The 23,123-nt window shown below is 38.8% G+C and overlaps 1 protein-coding gene across 2 annotated transcripts; it reads left to right on the forward strand.

The window, feature by feature from the left end:
- Positions 1-116: 116 nt before the first annotated feature.
- On the forward strand, positions 117-22,124 carry ago2 (argonaute RISC catalytic component 2). Of its 2 annotated transcripts, none has more exons than XM_044172795.1 (20): positions 117-392; positions 1,692-1,739; positions 3,347-3,542; positions 3,648-3,768; positions 3,915-4,096; positions 4,906-5,042; positions 5,130-5,264; positions 5,654-5,741; positions 5,925-6,072; positions 6,179-6,298; positions 7,262-7,384; positions 7,553-7,686; positions 8,459-8,643; positions 9,318-9,477; positions 9,600-9,690; positions 10,528-10,722; positions 10,905-11,039; positions 11,436-11,537; positions 12,532-12,731; positions 12,877-22,124. In XM_044172795.1, the coding sequence occupies exons 1-20, from the start codon at positions 374-376 to the stop codon at positions 12,983-12,985; spliced, it is 2,628 nt and encodes an 875-aa protein (XP_044028730.1). In that variant the 5' UTR covers positions 117-373; the 3' UTR covers positions 12,986-22,124. The 2 variants fall into 2 exon arrangements, with proteins under 2 accessions (XP_044028730.1, XP_044028731.1); XM_044172796.1 differs by having other exon boundaries at positions 119-392; positions 3,362-3,542.
- Positions 22,125-23,123: the final 999 nt, after the last annotated feature.

Raw genomic sequence — 23,123 nt, forward strand, 5'->3', positions numbered from 1 at the left:
GCGCTGGTGGGAAAAGTACATCTTTTGTGAAATAAAAATAAAAATGTGGAAAAAGGGTTTAGGCTGCTAAACGGGAATTTAGCAAAGACGGAAGTAGATGAGACTATGCTCTTGACCTGTATGGGTCTTTCCTGTGCTATCTTTTTTTCTCTGCTCCCGTTTTGTGTGTTGGGGGGATGGGGTTGTGCCGAGGATGAGACACTCCAAATATTTACCACTTGGCTAACTAAATATCTTTATTTCCGAACTGGGTTTCCTCTGTCTCTCTTGTTGATATAAATACTTTTCGACCACGTATGAGTTTAGGTGGAATTTGGCCAAAATAAAGTGGAGTATCTGTACGTCCACGACACACGCTTAAAAAGTCGACAAAATGTATTCCTCTGCTGGAGGTAAGTGGTGCAGCTAACATTAGCATCGGCTAAGTGATGCAGCTAGCAAAAATGAACACACTAGTTGCAGCATTTTGCTGCTACATTGCATCGAGTCATTGCTGGAACATAGTCTCGATTCCTGTTTCATTTAGCTAGTTATTATAAAACTAAACAAATCATTTGACCAAGAACATGTCGTCCCAGTCTTAAGTGGAGGCATTAGTAGTAGAGGCAAGCTTAGCTAGCGTGCAACAACAAGAAGCTGCTGTTAGCCAAGTTAGCTTCAACGGTAACTCGTTGCTGAACTTGTTGTTAGTTAGCTTCCCAATATAATTTCACGTAGTGGGGTCGACGGGCGTATATTTTCTTAATAAAGCATACAACTATAAACACAGATCACTGTTTTGAGTGTCTCACAGTTTAACACCAAGTACAGAGTAAAAGCAACATTTAACGTTAGCGGCCGACCATGCTATTTAATCTCATCACCAATCTTAGCTATGGGTAGCTAACAGTATCCACCTTAAATTTGGTACTTTTAATTATGTTCCATCGTTTTTGCCCTCGTTATAATTTCTCCGACGCTGTCTAATCGCTCTGCAAACGTTACACGGACGTTATGTCATTGAACATATAAAGATTAAACGAGAAGTATGTATATGAAGGTACAGTTACAGTTTAACATTTGGCAAGTAGACTGATTATGTTAGAATATAGTAGCATTTGTTTTTCACATATGGTTTTCTTTCTATCATTAGCTCTTTTTTTTATTCTGAGCAAAAAACAGACCAAACAATAGCAACACTATACTGTGTTTCCCTCATATTTATTAATTGTCTTAGGGTTTGTTTTCTATGTTGCAGGAGGCATCTTTGTTTCTTTGAAGTACTAATATATGAATTGGCGTTTAGCATTGGGCTGTTTCCAGGTGAATGGGTGGCTTCAGCAGAGTTAGATTGCCAGCTTGCTTGATTCCTTCTGTGTGCATATTGATAAGAGTTTTGAAAAAGTTGTCCTTGATTGTGGACGATGGTGTTGTGGAAGCGATAAGGGAGCAAGACATACTGAAATGAAGCAAGTGTTTGCAATGGAAATGTATAAGTAAAGAAGAGTAGCATTCTGTACTTTGCCTCTTCTTGCCACTTGCTTCATAAAGACATTCATGTTAACTTCTTAAGCAGTAAACCTAGGTTTCTGTCCTGTGTTAGGTGACTCAAATGTAGCCTACATTTCACCACTCTGTATATTCAAGTACTGTTTGTATCAGAGCAAATGAATTGTTGAGCATTCATAGCATGTCATTTTTGTCCTCTGTAGCTGCTGAGTTGCTTGAGGGACCCCGTTCTTCTGGGTCAACAGGCTCTGGTAAGCTTTTCCCATATTTGGGCTTTAAAGCCTTAAACTGGCCCCAGCATCGGTCCAGTGTAAATGGCAACATTATGCTTTTTTACATCCTGCAAGCATCACAGTATGTACTCATCTGAAGTACGATTTAACCTTCTGACTGAATAATGAAATTGTCCAGGAAATAGGATAAAGGTGATATAGGTGAGATTCTAAAGAAGACAATGTCATTAAAGACAGTCAATTTCCTCTAAATGCACCTCATTTTGTGCTCTGAATGGCAGTGCACTTTTACACATTAAAGGTTATTCAATAGTAGCCACCATATATCACTAGGTTTTATGGGTGTTGTTCTATTTGAATGAACAGAGCTGGAGCACAAAGATAAGGCACTGAGGGCTCTGACAGTCTCACTGTAATATCTGAAGTTGCAGATATGGCACTTCTAGGTTCAGCATGCCTACCAAAGATGAAAGCTTGGTGCATCTTCTCCTGGATAATACAAAGAAGGGAGGACACCTCAAAAAATGTTCAGTGTATAAGAAGATAGAGTTTTGCTAGCCTCATTGGTTCCAACCAACTCACAAGCTCAGTACTCACTATAAGATATTAATCTGGAATATATATTCAAGAAGTGAGTCCACCAGCTGGAAGCCAAAACAATCAGTGATCTAAGCGGCAGTGTTAGGTGATAGCTTGACTTACTGTCTCTTAATATTTCAAAAACCTGTGAACAACTAATAAAGTTAGGTGCTGCAGATGTAAAAGGAGACTTGATTCTGTAACTGTGTGCTCATGTTTCACCTCAGATTTATTCAGAAATGAATTTCAGCAGATACATTAGAACTTTGACAGCTGTCATTTTTCCTTTATTAAATGGGAAACAAAGATTAAGACTGCCCTGCAAGTGCCATGTTTGTCCAACAAGATGTAGGAAGGGTTCATGATAAGGTCTCACTAGAAAAGTACAAAACTTTTGACCCAGTTGCTTGCTGAGTCATTTGGTCCATCGATGATGCCCACTTAAGAAAATGCCTTTTAAGCCTCATGGTTACAAATTTGCTTTACAAGGCTACAGAATTGATCCCTTAGATATAATAACTTCTGTCAATCAGATCTGTGATGCCGATTGCCTTTTTTAAAAAAATATTACAGGTTACAGTATCCCAAAATAGTGTCTGTGTTAAATAGATCACATCTCTGAGTTTGTCTCATCATCACAATTTTCATATGTAGGAGGCCTATTTATTGACATGGCAGAACAGGTTGTGTAGAACTGGTTGAGACATGTCACATAAGACATTTCATAGATCATATTTGCCAAAGGTAACTATTAAAAAGAGGACTTTTTACATCTCTAATTTGGCATAGAATCACTCATTCTTTTGTTAATGGTTTCTGATGTTTTCTAATGCTGTGAAACCTGTTAACACCAAAAATGTTTGACTTGGCAGTAAAATCAACTTATTTGCCATTATGATCAGTTGATAAACACACAATACTTATTATTTATCTGTTAGTGACACTGTCCAGTTATGTGAACATAACTTTTATGTATGTGGTCAAAAAATACTAATTGGGCCTCTATTGTGATCCTAATTATGCACCTTGTCACTTTCCTTCATTTGACCCCCCTGTTTTAGACCCCCCATCTTCCCCAGTGCCAGAATATGTGTTCAAGCCACCATCACGGCCAGACTTTGGCACCATGGGCAGGACAATCAAGCTCCAGGCCAACTTCTTCGAGATGGAAATCCCCAAACTGGAGGTCTACCATTATGACATCGACATCAAACCTGAGAAATGCCCCAGGAGGGTCAATCGGTATGTACATGTGTATACTTCATCAGCAGCCCCTGGCATGTGGTAGATGAGTTGTTGGAATGTCCTGGGCATTGTGGTAATTCATTTGTTTCATTTTGTTCTCAGTGAAATTGTGGAGCACATGGTCCAGCACTTTAAAACACAAATCTTTGGTGATCGAAAGCCAGTATATGACGGGAGGAAGAATCTCTACACTGCCATGCCCTTGCCCATAGGCAGAGACAAAGTATATATTTTTTCAGGACAACCTGCAACAATAAAATCTCCACTTTTGGAGAAATTGCATAGACATTTGTTTAAAAAAAAAAGTTACTCTTACAATATCATAGCATTGCCTCTGTCTTTTTCTTTTCTTGCCCATCCACCACACAGGTGGAGCTTGAGGTAACCATTCCTGGTGAAGGCAAAGACCGCAGCTTCAAAGTATCCATCAAGTGGGTGTCCTGCGTCAGCCTGCAAGCTCTGCACGAGGCACTATCAGGACGGCTACCCAGCGTTCCCTTTGAGACCGTCCAAGCCTTGGATGTGGTCATGAGACATTTGCCCTCTATGAGGTGGGATTTTTATTATTGAACACTGATTCATTAATGGATGATGTATTGTATTTATAGGTTGTGGTTTCTGGGATGTTTGTCATAAAAATAATCTCTTTTATAAATGCATGGCCAACTTTGTGCTCCTTGTTGTCAAATGACCACAGATGAGGTTTTGAATGTTTTAGCACTAATTACAAATTGCATATACTTGACATTATTGCTGACCATTCTTCTAAAGCATTCAACTTGCTGTGAGGTGCAGACCTGCAGAGTCACAAGCAATGCAAGTCCTTTTGAAATATGTGAAACTGGTCATGATTACCCATTTGTATTTAAAACATAAAACAGAAACCAAATTCATCTACCAACCTGATATAGGCAGTCTAACTGGAAGGAATAAACATCAGGAAGTGTTGAATGACCTGTTTTTCACTCTTCCATGCAGAGACTGGGTTACATTTGTTTCAGTATGGTGTGACAGTCAACTTGTAGTGACTTGAAACTTACATGAAATAGGTAATCTGTCATGCTAAATACCTTGTATAACTGCCAAAATGATTATCCATAGCATCTTTATTCAACCTTTATTTAAATCTCAAGGAATCATTGAGGGCTTGCCCTCATTTTCAATAATGTCAAGAGTACAAAACAGAATAAATACACACAAAAAATAAGTAACAAGAAAACAAACAAACAGACCAGACCCCATATCACAGATCTCTTTTTCTGTGTTTCTTTGTTAACTGTCTTTCAACCACTTAGTTGAATAGCTTCTGTTTCTCAGAACGTGTTAATCAGGTTTGATTGCTAACTGTCCTCTGTTACAGGTATACCCCAGTGGGCCGCTCTTTCTTCACTCCCTCAGAGGGATGTTCGAACCCCCTCGGTGGTGGCAGAGAGGTGTGGTTTGGCTTCCACCAGTCTGTCAGGCCTTCCCTCTGGAAAATGATGCTCAACATTGATGGTAATTTTAACACTGATTGTACACAAGTTGTGTGTAAGTAAAGTTGTTTCTGTGAATCTCATCTCTGTGCGCTTGTTTTATTTGCAGTCTCAGCCACTGCATTCTACAAAGCCCAGCCTGTTATTGAGTTCATGTGTGAGGTCTTGGATTTCAAAAGCATTGAAGAACAACAGAAGCCCTTAACAGACTCTCAACGAGTGAAATTTACAAAAGAAATCAAAGGTAAGTAAAGCTCAGGAGCTCACTTAGTAGTTGCTATTGAAGTCTGTTTGTCAGTTAGACAAGTTTTTATTTTGGGTTAATTCTTGGTGAAATGTTTTATAATAAGGGTGGGAATTTTAAGATTTGATTTAGGTTCTAAATCGATTTATAATTAAAATGTTAGACCTGATTCAATGTTCAGTTTAGAGTCATAGAAGATCAGAACCTTTTATTCTAAAGTCTCTTTGAGTTTTATACTTGAACAGTTTAAATATTTGTTTGTCCTTTTTGTCATGTAAGGAGTTATGACCAGTGTTCTTTGTTATATTCAAAACTGGCCTTTAAATAATATTAGTTTGTTTTTGTTTTTTTTAAATTCTGTTATCCTTTATTGTGATTCCTCCATTCAGGCCTGAAGGTGGAGATCACTCACTGTGGACAGATGAAGAGGAAGTACAGAGTGTGCAACGTGACCAGAAGACCAGCCAGCCACCAAACGTAAGAAAGCTCTTCTGTCTCAAATTTGTTCTTGTTATATCATTAATAACTGTACTGGACTGTAATCTGCAGTCCAGCAACAATACAAGTGTTGTTACAGAAAATAAATGCAGATTGTGTGAAATCTGACAAGACTTGCTGTATTTTTCTTCCTCTTACTTTTCTCGTGTGTGCTTCCCTCAGGTTCCCCCTGCAGCAGGAGAACGGCCAAACTATTGAATGCACAGTAGCACAGTACTTCAAAGACAAGTACAAGCTCATCCTGAGATACCCCCACCTCCCGTGTCTACAGGTGGGACAGGAGCAGAAGCACACCTACCTACCTCTAGAGGTAAGCATCACCAATCTCCCCTACTTATTTGCCTTTTGAAAAGTTACCCGATTCACTTTCACTATTTTTCTCTAAACCTGTTTTGTTACATGTGTGTCCATTCTAGGTGTGTAACATAGTGGCAGGACAGCGCTGCATCAAAAAGCTGACAGACAATCAGACCTCCACTATGATCCGTGCCACAGCCCGATCGGCACCAGACCGTCAGGACGAGATTAGTAAATTGGTAAGTCATTGTGGGATAAATATTTACTGAATGCAACTCAGAAGTTAGCTCTCTGTCGCTTTCTCTGGCCTGTCTCTTCTCACCCCTCGCTATTTTTTCTCTCTTCCTCCTCTTTGTAATCCGCACTGTCAAATCACACAAAAGACACTCTGAACGTCTTTGATCACACACAGCATAAGCGCGTTGTGCGACAGTAATAATCATCTGTGCGAAACACAGTGCGCTGTATATAATTATATGGATTAAACAAAGCTTCGATGCAAATAATTTGAATCGCTGACTTTTTGGTAATCGAGTTACTTAAGGAATCGTTTCAGCCCCACATGCCAAGATTCATCAATAATGCTTGACCAACGGTCTTGGTCCAATTTAAAAACAATGTCAAGATTGTGAACTAACTGCCACAATCAGGCCAATCCTGGAAACACTACACACACAAAAAACAACAAAACCCTGTAACATTGATGGTTGCTGCTGACACATGACACAACAGAGAACTTTGGAACATGTGCATATGTCAGCCAGTTGTTGATAGTCTTGTTGACAGTCGTATCAGGATTCAAGAAAAATTAAATTGGTAGCAGCAAAAGAAAAGAAACTAACAGAGTTGTTGTTTTGTGGTTTAAAATTAACAAAGATTCAGTGGCTGTATGGCCTGTTTCTTGAATTATTTTCAAAAATAGGCTTTAGTTGACTGTTAGGTGAGATAAGAAAATGTGTCTGCCCATGCTGCCAAGTTTTCAATTTGACACCAAGCACAGGCTCAGTGATGTTTTTTTAAATGAATGATTTTAGCGAGAATCTATAAACATGTAGTGTACAAATACATACACTTGTTACGTTTGCCGCATTTATTATGACTACATTTGAAAAAGTCTTTGCAGGCAAAGTCTGCAGGCATTTGGATTATACGATAGGTTGGGGTATTGACAATTAATTCAACTGCTGTTTTGTTTTGTTCAGATGAGAAGTGCCAACTTCAACACCGACCCTTACGTTCGTGAATTTGGAGTGATGGTGAGGGATGAGATGACAGAAGTGAATGGCCGTGTCCTACAAGCACCTTCCATTCTGTATGGAGGCAGGGTATGTTGATCACCAGTTTGGATGTTTTGATGGTGGCCTGGCGTTAATGTACTTTTCATGCATGTAGCTGCAACACACTTCATTTATTGGTATTAAGTTTTATTGGAATAGCTTCATCTTGTGTACAGTGACTATCACTAATAAGGCTGCTGTCATCACAATTTGCAGAACAAAGCAATAGCCACACCAATCCAGGGAGTATGGGACATGAGGAACAAGCAGTTCCACACTGGCATTGAGATCAAAGTGTGGGCCATCGCCTGCTTTGCACCACAGAGACAGTGCACTGAACTCCTGCTCAAGTAAGTGAAGTGCTCCAGCATATTGCAAATGTATTTCATGTCGCTGTGAACATGTGCCTTTTGCTGGGTTTGATGGCAGGCAGCCCATAAAGACATAAAGTTGCAAGCATAGCGAAGGACCTTAGAAGTACACAAACACAAGGATACATTGAGCTCTGAGCTGGAGTTTCAAATGTTGCAGTCAGGAGCGCAGAAACAGTACATCTCATGTTGGATCTTCCACAATTGTCACGACAGCCCAGCTTCTTGAGTCTTCTTGAGGCTGTATTCGCCCCCTGAGGACCGAAGTATTTTAGCTCTACAGGGGTGTAAGAGTGCATGTTGAGTATGTACAGCTGGCAATTCCTTTGCTAAGTTTTGTCATTTACATTTGTGTACATGTATAGGGGATGTTTCAAGCTTTATGTCAGTGTTGACACATGTTTGATGCCAAGGATAGCATGTGAAAGACTAATAGGCGTCATTGTATCTGGGTTTCATGATTTTCTTTTCAGATATATTGTGGTTCAGTGTAAACATAATGTTCTTAATTTTCCATATACAGTATTGTTTAGTTAAAAGAAGAATTTAAGTGGTTGAATTTATTCAAGATACACAAGGTAGCTCAGGGGGAATATTAGACTGTTAGGTATATATAAGTTTTAAGCATTTCACTACTGGACTTCTTGATTTGGCTTTGATGATTGCCTGTCACTTGCCATTGCTGTCTCTTGCAACCTAAATCGCTAAACCTCTCTGAACTGTGAATTAACAAGTTCCTCATCTGTCTCAGAGCATTCACAGATCAGCTTAGGAAGATCTCTAGGGATGCAGGGATGCCCATCCAGGGTCAGCCTTGCTTCTGTAAGTACGCCCAAGGAGCGGACAGCGTGGAGCCCATGTTCAGGCACCTCAAGTACACTTACCAGGGCCTCCAGCTGGTGGTCGTCATCCTACCGGGGAAGACACCCGTCTACGGTGAGGGATCCACTCATACAGTCTGTTGTTCTTATGTCATTTAGTGAGGAACATGATTTATATTTCTGGACATGAAATCAGTGTGTCTTCTTAAAGACAAATATAAATAACATTTGACTGGATAATAATGCCATGACAGCGTGCAATTAGTGTTGGACAGTTTTAGTTGTTAAAACGAAGCGTCATGCTAATTGACATCACAAACTGTAGTTGTTTAAACTAAACGTTTTTGGCGTGGCAAGACAATGCTTAAAACAAACACTTTTCCAAACCAGTGAGGATTTGTGTAATTTAGAGTGTTATTAATGCTCTGGCAGTTGGTCTGGTGTATCTGAATATGCCTGCTGCTTCAGTGCAAGTTTTACTGCTTCTATTTCTGCTTTAGGAAATAACCACAAGCAAATACCCGCTCTCCCAATGGCTTCCCAACTCACTTGAACATCAGTAATCCCAACCCATTCATAGATAACACCCAAATTAAAGGATTTACCCAAATATAGAAAATGTATTTATATTACACTTTTGGTTGCCTCCTGTCCCAAATGTCTGTGATTGGTCAGTGTAACTGTGTGCACTTGAAGTGATGCACCAGAGCAGGAACTCAAAACGCAAAACATCAGTATTATTATGTTTAATTAATTGATATCTCCTTATTGTCCTGATGTGTGTTGTAGCTGAGGTGAAACGTGTTGGGGACACAGTACTTGGCATGGCCACGCAGTGTGTGCAGGTGAAGAATGTTCAAAAGACAACACCTCAGACCCTCTCCAACCTCTGTCTGAAGATCAACGTCAAGCTGGGCGGTGTCAATAACATCCTCCTCCCACAGGGCAGGTTAGTGAAGCTATTAATGAAATGAATCGCTGTGTATATTTGAAATGGGACACCTATCAACTGGAAAATATAATTTTTTTGCTGAATTTCACCTGTGTCTACACTCTGCTTTCTTGTTCCAGGCCGTTGGTGTTCCAGCAGCCAGTGATCTTCCTTGGTGCAGATGTGACTCATCCACCTGCAGGAGATGGAAAAAAGCCTTCCATCGCTGCTGTAAGTAACATCACAACACAACGAACATCTACCCTTCACAAAATAAATGGGGTGTAATCTAAGTGTCAAAATCACAGAGAATCACAAGCTATCTCTGCAGCTCTTAAGCTTCTTTCAACTCATTGTTTTGGTTTTATGGCCGGCACATTTATGATATTGCTGAGCCTCAGCTGCTCTCAGCAGAAACTACTGCATCCTACCTACCTAGTACAAAGCTGCACACAGACAAAGTTACTGAGAGTTGGAAAAACGTAACGGTGCCTCTGCCTGCGGGATGTGAAAATAGGCAAATTTAGCAAACACATTAGCCATAATAATTTTATAAGCCAGTGACACACTAGTTGCTGTGTATCTGTCAGCCTGTTTGATGTTTTGTTTTTCTAGTAACCCCAAACCTATTAATACAGCTTTTAATGAATAATTCTACAATGAGATGAACTTATAAACTAAAGGCTTGCGAAGAGTAACCCTAGACATTCGTCGTAGAAAAGGTTTCAGTCGTAGTCATCTGGACACTGTTTTCAGAATCAAGACGTTTCGGCTCCCATCCGGAAGTCATTCTCAATTGTGAAAAATGGACCGGGAATGAGGGACTACACCGTCCTAGACATTCGGTTAACTCCCTTGAAAGAGCATTGGTCCTGAGAGCACACCTCTCACACAGATGGCAGAAACTGTCTTATCATAGAGTGCATATGCATAAATTCCCTAAGACAAGTTATTAAGGCACATAAAGAGCTTTTACATTTTTTGTCCACCCTTTAAATTTTAACATTGTATTAAATGTCATTATAAGTCAATACTTTTATCTGGTATTAACTGATATTTCCTATTCAGGTTGTTGGTAGTATGGATGCCCATCCCAGCAGATACTGTGCTACAGTCCGGGTGCAGCAGCACCGTCAGGACATCATCCAGGACCTGGCCACCATGGTGAGGGAGCTGCTCATCCAGTTCTACAAGTCCACCCGCTTCAAGCCTACCAGAATCATTTACTACCGCGATGGCATTTCTGAGGGCCAATTCAACCAGGTGATACTACATATATCAGGGATGATGCAGAAACTATGAAATATCAGAAAAAAGAACAAAATAACTGTATAAAGTTTGTTTAGCTACTAGTACCAGTATAAGAAAAGAATGTATTTAGCATCGTCTATGAAACGTTTCACCTGTTTAATATCTTAAATATCTTTTGACTTGAATACATGCAGGTCCTTCAGCATGAGCTGCTGGCGATCCGTGAGGCCTGCATAAAACTAGAGAAGGACTACCAGCCTGGTATCACCTTTGTGGTCGTGCAGAAGAGACACCATACAAGACTGTTCTGTATGGACAGAAACGAGAGGGTCAGTATTGTGTCGTTGGTAGGGGTGGGAATTTTGTCAGTATTCTAACCAGATTTATTAAAAAATGAGAGAGCGCACACAAGTTTGAGACCAAAATTATGTAACTTTTTTTTGGTACCTAATTACCTTCTAAAAGTGAAACGGCAGTAGAAAAAGATGTTTGGCATGCACCAAAGCTATAGTCATGCACAGGTGGCACCAAGCCAGTTGCTACAGGTGTTGGTGTACTATAATCCTAAGTAATTTGGTGACACTAGCACAGCACTTGCATTTAAATCCCTACTTGGTAATGGCATTCCTATATCTGGATTGATTTTTCAATTAAACAACAACTTGTCCAAACATGTAATGAAACCATGCTAACTCACTGAAGCATTTTTGTGTGTATTTTTGCAGGTTGGGAAGAGTGGCAACATTCCAGCAGGCACCACAGTGGACACCAAAATCACTCACCCATCAGAATTTGACTTCTACCTTTGCAGTCATGCTGGCATTCAGGTAAGATCTGAATTAGGATAAACTGTAATTGAACTAACAAATTAATGTGCCTGTGAAGTATTTTAGAAAAAGGAATTATAAGAAAGGGGCAGATTTAATGGATTTTGACTACGATTTTGACACCGACCAGAGTGACTTACCCACAGTGTGACAGACTGATCACCGCTCAGTGGTAGAGCTGGTAGTCACAGCTGACCAGCCATGACCAGCATCTGTCAGACTCTCCGTGTCCACACTGGAAACACTGAGAGTCCACTGGAGCTTTGACAGTCACTAGAAGCACATTCATGGTCCTTTGTAAAAGTGTCTGTGTGGTAGGGTTGGGTACCGTTCACAACCGATACGGTACCAGTATCTGGAATTCTGTATCTTTTTTTGGTACTTTATTCTCTCTGTAATAACAAAAATTGTAATTACAGTTGTAAAAAATAAGACCAAACTTATTTTACTACCGCTGTGCTTGCATACTGTAATATTTCACTATAAAAAGTTATAGGGATTCGTTATCAGTTATACATTTGTTTTTCACTGCACAAAAAATGGACATGTGGCGTGAGAGCCTGTAAAAACTGTCATTAGTGTGTCTCATAGTCAGTGCATGATAGTTGACAGTCCTGTGGCTAACGCTAGTAAAAAATGCTAAAGTAACATCAACCTAGACAGTGAAAAATGCCCAGTTATCTCCAGCAACAACTTATCCAACTAGCTAATTAATTACCCGAAGATGTCGATGAAGTTTTCGATGCCTCTCTTTAAGTTTTGCCGTCCATGGAGGGTTCAACTTCTTCGGTACCTGGTTACCCTCTTCAGCTTTTAGATATATTTTGTGTTTGACCAGGTGTTTCCTCAGGTTAGGTCCCCTGGCCAGCTTATGCAGTAAGTTTTTTTTGTGCCTCAAGTTTTGAAAAGTGTAACCACACTTGCGACCACTTTCAGCTCGCCATTGCTCTGACTGAGTTGCCCTTTTTATTCCATCCATTATCACTCCTTGCAGGGTACGAGCAGGCCGTCTCATTACCACGTGCTCTGGGACGACAACCACTTCTCTTCAGATGAACTGCAAGTCCTCACCTACCAGCTATGCCACACCTATGTGCGCTGCACCCGGTCAGTTTCCATCCCAGCACCAGCTTACTACGCCCATTTGGTGGCTTTCCGGGCTCGCTATCACTTGGTGGACAAAGAGCATGACAGGTAGGGACTCAGAGCCATTTGCTGTGTTTGCCACCTTTTTTAAAAGCTTTTTTATATGTATTCTTGCAAATGAAATGAAATATTCTTGAAAACCATCAACAGCTTTTTACACATTACACATAATTTTTGAATGTTGCCGTTTCAGTGCCGAGGGCAGTCATACATCAGGCCAGAGTAACGGGCGTGACCAACAGGCCTTGGCCAAGGCCGTTCAGATCCACCAGGACACCCTGCGCACCATGTACTTTGCCTGAGAGCACACAACCCCAGGTTGGGGTGGGTGAGACCCCCACTGATGAAACACACTACCCCTCGCTGTCTCACTTTCAGCTGTAGATAGCATCACAGTGGTTTCATTCACATCATGATCTCCCTACCTAACAGATCTGTCAGTTACCCATATGTCTACAATTGTACTTCAGTCCCTGACCTACCCAAACCAAGCCAGCTATTAGACTGTAAGATGCAAAAGAATCTCTCTTTCTTGGAGTTTGAGCTAGAAGAGGTTTTATTTACATGTTGTGCATTAGTGTGTGTTTGTATTTGTTGCAGGGGAATATGTTGCAAAGTATGAAAGGAAAAAGAAAAGTTTGTACACTGATAAAAGAAATCTTCAATTTCTAAACTAGTGGGCAGTATCATTATACATTGGGGTGAATTATAATTTAGAAGAAGCTGTTCACCCTCCTTCTCTCTGTTTCTATTGATTGTTAGGGTCTTGGTGCTTGAAGGGAGAAGGATCAAATTCATCAAAAGATGAGGAGGCCTGTTCACTGTTTATATGCCTAAAGATTAGCTCCTCTGACAAACATTATTTATCAGCCAATCAAAGCAAAGTGCACTGACCAGAATGGGTACTTCAATCAGGACAAAAGTACTTAATATATTGAAGGTTGTGTGAGATGTTTTTCACATAGGGCACTATGTGATGAAAAGTGCCATTTGAGACCACCTTTCTGTTGTCGTTTCTGTGTTAAACTTTGAATTATTAGGCCCACATCTGCTGGGTTTTCAGTATTTGTCCTTGATTGACACTGATGACTATTTTATGCCAAATCTGGTGACAACTTACTTAAGGATTCTTTGCATCAGATTTGTTATCAACCCTTGAACCAACACTTAGTTTATTCTAGAGGGCTTTTAGTGTTCAGATAGAGATTGAAATAATAGCAATTTTATCCTTCTCTGCCTCTCTTGTTAGTTTGAACTGAAAGAGTTGCACCAGTAACTTAATTCCCATGCCGAGAAATAGTGTATTGGGACTGGTTCCCAACAAGGACACCTTTCTAATGTACTCTGAGCCGTGTTGATAAAAGACACATGATGTAGAAATCAACATAAAGGGGAACTTGATGAAATCTTTTTTTTTTTTTCCCCTTCGGTTTTTATAGTCTAATTTAATTTCAATCATTTTTGTAATGAATATGCATGTAGCTGACTCATGTTTTAGACCTTTAGGCATTTGTGATAATTGTTTATTTCTTCCTTTATACACATTAACCCTACTTTTATGTTTTTTAATGTATATAGCAGCAGGATAGAGTTTTCTGCAGTGTCTTTGTCAGAGCAGGATATTTGTGTGGCATCTCGATATCCAGGCATTCGGTACAGTGGAGTGAAAGCTGCAACATTTTAGAGTTTAACTGATCAAAATTCCCTAAAAAACACAACTAGTGTTTGCTCCAGGAATTTGGAGCAGTCGTCGCACAAAAGCTTTTATGCAAATGACTTTTTGTGAGTCTTTATACTATATAGTAATATTGGTAATAAGGTATATTTTGAATAAGCTTTCAGTGGAGGCTGCTGAAAATATATAGAGATTTTTTTTTTTTTTTAAATGACCGGCCCACATGTAGTCTAAACTAACATTTAGTCTATTTGTAAACAGATTTTAAATGCAAATATTCTCTTGCCTTCTAAGACTGTTGCAGTCTTACTAATAATTCTAGACATTTCCTAACATCCCACCTAAGTTTTACTACTAGGTTAAGCTGGCGAATGTTCTCATAGTCTTGATTGGAGGAGAGTAGTCTATATTTTCTAACTATGCATTATTTTTAACCAAGAGATTTAGCAGTGGGGTATCTCACATGAATTTGGGTCATTTATAGAGGTAGATAATCAGGGCTTTTTTGTTTGTTTTTGTTTGTTTTTGTTTTTTTTAGCATGTTGCATTTAGTAGTGTTTCTTAGTGCTTATCAGCATATTCATGCCTTTCTAATGGGATGAAGTATTTATGTGGTCATTTGTAACATTGTAGATTTTATAGCCTGAAAATTGGGTGTATCCTTTGTAACACACAATCTTTCTTAGCCAAACAAGATTATAAACTTTTACATGATTAATATTCAAAAGACTAGGAAGCACAAACAGACATCTTGATTCTAGGTGCTAGAAGTTTTCACTGTAAACCACCTTAAATCCTCACTGGACTGGTCAACAAGGCTTTTTACTTGTATGTTAAAAAGATGCTTCATCATCTTGAGGATCTTTTCTCTCCCTTTGACGACCTCTCTGTTACCCTTTTTACTCATTATCTGTAAAGCAACTAGAAATCCGACTGACTGTGTTTGTGGGGCATTCTGAAAATCATGTACTTGATATTTACTGTTATGATGTCAATATTGTTCTTATCGGTGCTGGTCTCACAACATGTAAATTTGGATGCACTTTTGATAGCAGAACGTTATAGATGTGTGTTCCTCAATCGAAGCAGGAGGCTCGGCCATATTGCGTGACACTGGTGTAATTGTATGGAAATGGCCGTGTGTTCTACCTCTTGTTACCTGTTAAGTGTTATGGTAACATCACACTGCTGGCCATTTCTGTATAATTACCCCTGCTATCTATCTAATTGGCATTGTTTGAGTCTTGCATTGACAGTAGAGGTTTTAAACGCTTGGTGTGCATGATGGTGGACGTGCTTTCTCAGTTTATGTAGTTGTGTGATTTTTTTTTCTTCATAGTTTTACTCAAACTTATAAGAGAGAATGTGTTTGTTTTTTGTTTTCTTTTAGGGGTTTTGAGCGTTGAGCTGTATGACCAAATTCTTGAAGTGTGTTTGTATTAACACACAGCTTTCCCTTCTTTCTTTCCTTTTATTCTATGCACCGGTGAACTGACAGGCTTTTTTTTTTTTTTTTAAACCTTGATTTTCAACCTGAGCAGTATAACAACAAATGCAAAGCCCACATCAGGTATGATAAGTGCATAATCTTGATTTGGAGAAATTGTAAATGCACCCTAGTGGTGCTTTTAGAGACTGTATTGTTTATAACTTGCAAGTGACTTAACAAAGAGAATAAATCAAGCACATATTTAAGTCCATGTGAAAAGATGTATGTAACGTATGTAATTCAGCAAGGCCTTTGATCAGTTAAGTTTCACTACAGAACATTATGGAATTTGTCATTATATGAGATCATGCATTGAAATCTTTCATTCAAGTTTAAGTGTTACTGGATGAGAACAAATGAATATTGCGTTGCGTTTTATGGAGACTGATGTCAGGTGAAGCCCAGTTGTTGGTGAATGTCCTTGGAAAATGCCTGTCGTATTATGTAGAAAGTGGGAAAGTGAATGGGGGTCCTAGATAATAGTGTGCTGAAATTCAGAATATCAAGGTGTCTTTTAGGAGGTGGCTTTGTACTTGTTGTTACTTCTTTTTGTTTTACATTAACTTTACCAGCACCTTAAAATAGCAGATCAGAATGGCAATGCTTTTCCTGGAGATAAAACTCAAACATTTGACAATGTTGTTTTTGCACTAAACAAGAATGGACTTTTGTAGCTGTTGCAGCATTAGGTGTATTTATCAGGCAGCAGACTGACAGCCTCTTTTTTTTTATTTAGAAAGGAGCAGTTGGAATTGGTGACTTTTTAAAATACACAGCTAACAGGCCTGAGAAAACGTCAGTGTGCACTTGCTATTCAAATAGCCACGCCACCTAGCCAACCAGCATTCAGCATGTCGTCTTTCAGAAATATGCCTTTAAATGTTAATGAAAGAGTGAAACTTAGTAGTTGCGTGGGCGGGTTGCCTTTGTACAGTGATGTGGGAGAAAGGTGCTTCATGCAAAACAAACTGACAGGTTTTTAAAAAGAGACCCATTTACCTATGGACAGTACAATTTCTGTAGAGACGTGGATGCCAAAGTGCTGTGTGAGGATGATGTGTACAGGAAGGTTTGACATGGTTACAGTCCCTTTTTAAGTTTGCGATGTGCATATAAAAATAATGCTTAAAGTAAGGCCTCTTTATGTGTCACACACCACCAATACATATCAAGATTCAGAAGAGGCTGTTCCTTTTTTTACATAAATCTGCTTAATCATAATGAGCTAAATGAAGACTGTGTATGGAACAAACAAATGAATACACCAGCCTGGATGAATGTGGCGCTGCTTTACAAGTTTAATGGTGCCCAAGGTGCTTAGTTAGGCATTCAAAACACCTGCAGTGGTAACCCTAATGACATAACAGGATGCTTTCTCAATACGTCACCTCAGTTTGGCTGTTTATCCGTATCTTTTGGGGTGGCCTAAACCAGGACAAAGCAGGTTCTAGAAATGTCTGGTTTGTAAACTAAATGGCATATCATAAGCTAATTTAATTGATCAGTTCATTTTAGTTTCTTGATACCAGGTTTTTCTTTTGTAAGTATGTTTAAATTTAGGGTTGAAAGAGGCCGAGATAAAATTCCTCCAATGTGTAACGATTGGCCTGTTTACTTTTTTGCTTTAGAATGGTCTTGGAATAAAATAGAGCCCGATTTCAATCTATACATCAATTTATTCCAAACCATTACCCTCTGTGTAGTAACGTCTCTCCTCTCATCCGTCTCTTGTAGAGAAACTATTGCTGATATAAAGAAACCTCTTGTAGAGTAGAACCTATTTTCCTAGCTCCAAATAATAACAATGAATGTACTTAGAGCCTGCGTGGTTTGTAATATTGTATAGGCTATCCATCCAGTACATTTATACTCATGTTTGCTTCTTTTGTACAGCCTTTTCTTTTTCTCTTTGGTGTTTTTCTCCTGTTTTATAGGCTTTGATAGTTGCAGAAAGTGTTATGTTTTTATCTTTAATATTTAATTGATTTAGATATTGCCCACATCACCGCTGATATCATTCATCTTTTCACTGATTAACAGGAGATATACAAGTCTACAGTTGAGATGGCTACTGTAGTTTTAGGAGATAAATGTTTCACACTGGTGCAAAGAGTAGTCATCTTTTCTGTTCTGGCGTCATGCTTGTGTGAGGTGCTGTAACATAAGAGCTGTGTGTGTGTGTGTGTGTGTGTGTGTATATATATATATATATATATATGATGGTTGCTTTGGTGTGTTATCTTGTTTGCTGTTAGATTTTTGGCTTCTGCTTAAGCCCTCGGTCTGATGTTCCTGTCCTCTGTCTTTGCAGAGTTGTCCTGTAAAATCCTAAAATCCCCCCTGAGTTCAGCTCACTAACTCATTAGCGCAGTGCCACTTGAAAGCAAAGAAGCTTTCTGTTTGAGTGTCGGTTGTGTTCCTTACTTTTGGTGATTGTATTACTACGCAACTGTTTTTTCAGATTTTAAAAGTACCGTTTATGATTTACATGGCACTCAGCTTCAGCAAGTATAATTTTCCTGTTCCTATTCCTAGATAAACCTTTCTGAAGCATCACTTTGTCCTTGACAGTCAGTCTTTATCATGCCAATGTCCACCCAATTACCTGTAGCCACGTGACACTGGTGTGGTGTCCACAAGGTCTTTGCAGTTAAAGTTTGTCTATATTATTGTTTTTAGCTATAATTCAAGAATTCAGTACAAATTCAAATGGGGTACTAGCAGACCTGAGGAAAGAGCCATTACGCCTCATGTCCACCGCATGCAGCTACGCGGCATTTTGGTATTCACGTCTGGTCGTTGTCTTGGTTTCAAAGTCTCCTCGAGGCGTTTGAGAATCGTCTTCAAGCAGTCCTTCAGCAGCCAAATTTCCATTGTTGTTAAGGGTTGTTTGCTGACATTTTTAGCCACGCTAGCAGTGCGGCTGTACAGATAGTAGTGTTGGTCACTTTGGTCTTGACTTAAATATCTTAACAACTATTTAAAGCATGAAATTTTGTTCAGACCTTCACAATCCCAATTAATCCTAATGACTTTGGTGATCCCCTGACTTTTCATCTTGTGCCACCATCAGGTCAAAATTTTATTGGTTTATAACCAAATACCTGCAAAACTAATGACATTCCCATCAGCCTCAGCTGTACTTTGTATTGTATTAATTGAGCGTTAATAAGCAAATGTTAGCATGCTAACACACTAAACTAAGATTGTGACATTGGTAAACATTATACCTGCTAAACATTAGCATGTTACCATTGTCATTGTGAGGATACTATGGCTGTAGACTCTTGTTTGTGTTTTACAAACATATTAAACACGTTTGCAGGTCAATGTGGTAACAAATACTCTGTGGCTGAACTCATTTTAATTACGGTACATGGCATGCTGTCTTATCCTTGTGTTTGATTTGACAATTGTCAGTAAATATAGGCATTTATGTGCATTCACAAGTGAAATTCAAGCTTCAGAGACACAAGCTGCTCTGGCAAAAATAGACCCAACGCAGGATACCAGAGCAGAGAAATCAGGCGTGAGTGTGAATGGGAACCAATAGCGCCGCGACTGAGCCAGAACACGACGCAGCTGCGTTCGGTGGACATTGGGGTTAGGCTTGGGGCTGTAGTAGTTAATCTGACCGTAACTGTGGAGAACTGTTAGCGAGCTTCACCAAACCAATGCCATCCAATCCAGCTGATCTACATGCATCCAATCATGCAAGACTCACATGGATATTTTTGTATTTTCAAAGCATTTCTAGTCCTCAGAATGACTTGGCTTTTTATTTACCAACTTGGAAAAAACTACCTCAGAGCAGTGTCAGGTGCTAGCTAATATTAGCCCTAATTTATAACAATGGTAACAAAATCAGAATTGTTGTGACCAAACCAATAAAAGCCAATAGCGTGTGAGAGCACTGTTCTTTTCTTTAACCTTAATAAATGGAAAACCAAGTAATCATGTATGACTGGTTGGTTGCTGTAGTTGGTTACATTGTAGGGGACCAAATTTTTGTAATTGGGAGTCTCATTGTTTCATGTGAGTCCTTCATTTTTCAAAAGACAGTGACAAAAACAACCCAGCACAATCTAGTACTCATTCATGTGGTGAAATAAACTGTAATCATGACCGTATCATATATCAACAAACGTGCCATCATACAGTAATTGCTATTCACTATGACAGTGTTTTCATATTCCAGTAAAATGTTGGTGATATTGAGGAATGTTTGTAGTGGCGGTGAAGGTTTGTTGGAAAGATGTAGGCTATGTACAGCAATAACGATGGTGTGTGGGCTGTGGATCATTGGTAAATTGTTTGTCATTAGGACAATACTTGTCTCAATATTTGAAACCAGCCTTTTCTGTTTTTGTTTCACCAGAATGTTGAAATATTAAGGTTTCATACTGGATAGAGCCACTCCACGTGATCAAATGCCTACATTTCTCTGCCGTGTTAACCCAGTACTGCAATAAAATCAGGGTGCATGTCCCTGTCTTCTTCTCAGTTCATTTCTGCTCAATGCCATTTTTGTTAAGGGTATAAGATGTAATTTTTGCATGAGACAATTTACAAAGGGAATATACACATTTGAACATACTTTACAATGTATCAAATCATTGTAAACTTCAACGAAAAGGTACATATGAGGTTATGTGGCAATTAACTACAGTTAATTGTAATTTAATCTAAACTGAAAACATCCAGTGTGTTTGTAGTCGTTTTATGTGTGCCTTTTGTCAGATCTCTTTCTTCTCCGTCTGCCCCAACATTGGGTTTGTGAGTCCTTTCACCGTAAAGGTTTGACAAAATCTGCTGCGCCACATTAAAAAAATTTCCATTTTTAATTATCATGCAACCTTGCGTGTAGATGCTGCATAGAACGATCAGTATTTGTGTTTTGCACTTTCAAAGCAGTCTCAAAAAAAAATCGCCCACTTGAGGTTGGGCAGAAAGTAAAATAACTGACGAGGTATTTTATGCTATCAATAGGAATTATAAGGAATAATATGACTTTGAAGAGCTTTTCTAAAAAGGTTGATATATCTATATATATTCATGAAGTACCTCATAAGCCTGATATATGCTGCATTGACTTTTTTTTCTTCTGTAGTGTACTTCATATTGTCCAATAATTTTTTTAATTTTCCCCTTTTGGGAGGTTTGAATGTCACTACAGGCTGTGCACATGCCACAACCAGTAAATCTGATCGAGTTCTGTTGTAACAAAAGGACTTGTCTTTTTGTTTTTGCATATTCTCTGTGTCTGTGTAGCCAAAAACATCGGGTTTAGTTGATGAAGAGTTGACGTGCACCAAGCATCCTGCGAGGCTCTGTGGTATAACACGACTGTTGACTCAGGTATTGTCGTGAAAGGGCTGTATCTGCTTACTGTGTCCCTGTCCCAAACTTCCTCCTCCCCCCACACCTTTGTCTTAAAATAGCCTTAGATCTACACATGAGGTTCCTATTTGGCCTTAAATGTTGAACAAATTATGCACTACAATTTCACAGACTTGACAGAGAGCTCGATTCCCGTTCAGACACTTTTATTTTTTTTTGATAAGTTTGTTTCGTGTCATTGCCATGTTATCTACCTCCTATGAATGTAGGGGCTGTCCTGGAGTTGTAGTCCACTGCAAAACTTTTGATTTTCTTGTTCATTTAAGGAAAACAGACAATCATCTGTAGATTCTTAAGAAATATAAAATATATTCCCCTATTCATTCGTACATAGAACTGATTCCAGGACACTCCATTTTTCTTGATGTTTCTTTCCCTCATAGGCCATTTTCATTTTATACATTGTGCTTTGTTCATTGTAAGCCATGATGGAGAAGAAAAGTGACCAAAGTCTCTTGGCAAAGGCAGCCCTGCACAGCCGTGTGAATTCAAACCTCCCTTCATTTGTGTCATTTTGAGCTCAGTTTTGAGTTGTTTTATTTTTTTTTTCTCTCTCTCTCTCTCTCGTCTCCCTTATTTAAACCACGACATGCCAAAACTGAATTTGCTGTCATTCCTGTTCGGGTGAGGGTCTTTATGTTGCTCATTTAATTTGTTCACATCCACTGCTAAGCTCCTTGTTTTTGTTGTTGTTGTAAAGTTGTAAGCTTTGATTTCTATCTTACATTTCCTTATTTTTGTTAACAATTATGCTTACAGAACACAAGATATGCTGTAAACCCTGTTAGGACATAATGTGAATACGTATCACTTAATATAGTTCACTCTTTGGCTTGACTGTAAGTTGCGTTAATTAATAAAAATGTAAAAAAAAAGATTTTCCTGTTGTGACTTTTCTGTTGTGTGTGTGTAATAATAATAATAATAATAATAATAATAATAATAATAATAATAATAACGATGATAATAAAATAATTTGATGTTTTTATGCATGATTGAATCATTGTGTGATTTATAATTGAAAATTGTTTGCACAATAGGCCTTTTCCACAGCAGACATTTTCACTTGTCAGTAGTAGTAAAGGCACATGTTACTAATAGCGTTAAAAATGGCTGTGTTTTATTCAGTTGCTGTGACAGTGAGACAGCGTGCACAATACCAGGACCCTGAAACTGAAGCAGCTGAATGGAATTCAACCATTCATTTTATTATTTACACCTGTGCTTTTCCTACTGTGACATGCCAAAATGTCCTCTGAACAGGCCTATGTCAAATTGTCAGTTTTCAAATTGAACTTTAAAGGACTGACCACTCACTTACCTCTAGAGGTCTGTATCCATGCAGATAGTTGGAGCTTTATTTGTCCAGGTTTTAAGATATTTCTTGGATTTCTGCCACCATGTAAATACAATAGTTGTTTTTCCACAGAAAACACTTGAATACAATAGAACCATCGTTAATGTTATTAATAACACTTGTGTTTTTACTGCTATGACAAGTCAAGATGTCTGCTGTGAAAAAGGCCCATGGAGAGGAATGGATTTCCTTTTGTAGTGCTCAAAGCAAAACAACTTTTCCAGAAATAATGTCCTGGTTACTCTGCTACAGTTTTCATTGGAACCATCCATGTCCAATGAAATGGTCACAATAAAAACCGCCAGCCTCAGAGTCTCAGCCATTTTCCCACCAAATTTCAAGTCAAGATTCTGTATTTAAAAAATAAGTTTAAAGGGCTCTTTTTTTAATTTTAATACAAGCTGTTATGGCTGGGTGTCATTTAAAAACTTGAGTTACGGATAGCAAAACAATACTTTTGATACCTTCTTTAAAGGAATGTAAACATGTTACTCCTCAAAACTGTTTTTATTTTTAAAA

Source organism: Siniperca chuatsi, linkage group LG17 (assembly GCF_020085105.1).
Source record: "Siniperca chuatsi isolate FFG_IHB_CAS linkage group LG17, ASM2008510v1, whole genome shotgun sequence".
Classification (NCBI taxonomy): domain Eukaryota; kingdom Metazoa; phylum Chordata; class Actinopteri; order Centrarchiformes; family Sinipercidae; genus Siniperca; species Siniperca chuatsi.

Bases quoted from the DNA above. Each gene is read 5' to 3' on its own strand.
- ago2 (XM_044172795.1), top strand. The intron at 3,543-3,647 runs GTATGTACATGT...TTTTGTTCTCAG, and splicing joins TGCCCCAGGAGGGTCAATCG to TGAAATTGTGGAGCACATGG. The intron at 3,769-3,914 runs GTATATATTTTT...TCCACCACACAG, and splicing joins TGCCCATAGGCAGAGACAAA to GTGGAGCTTGAGGTAACCAT.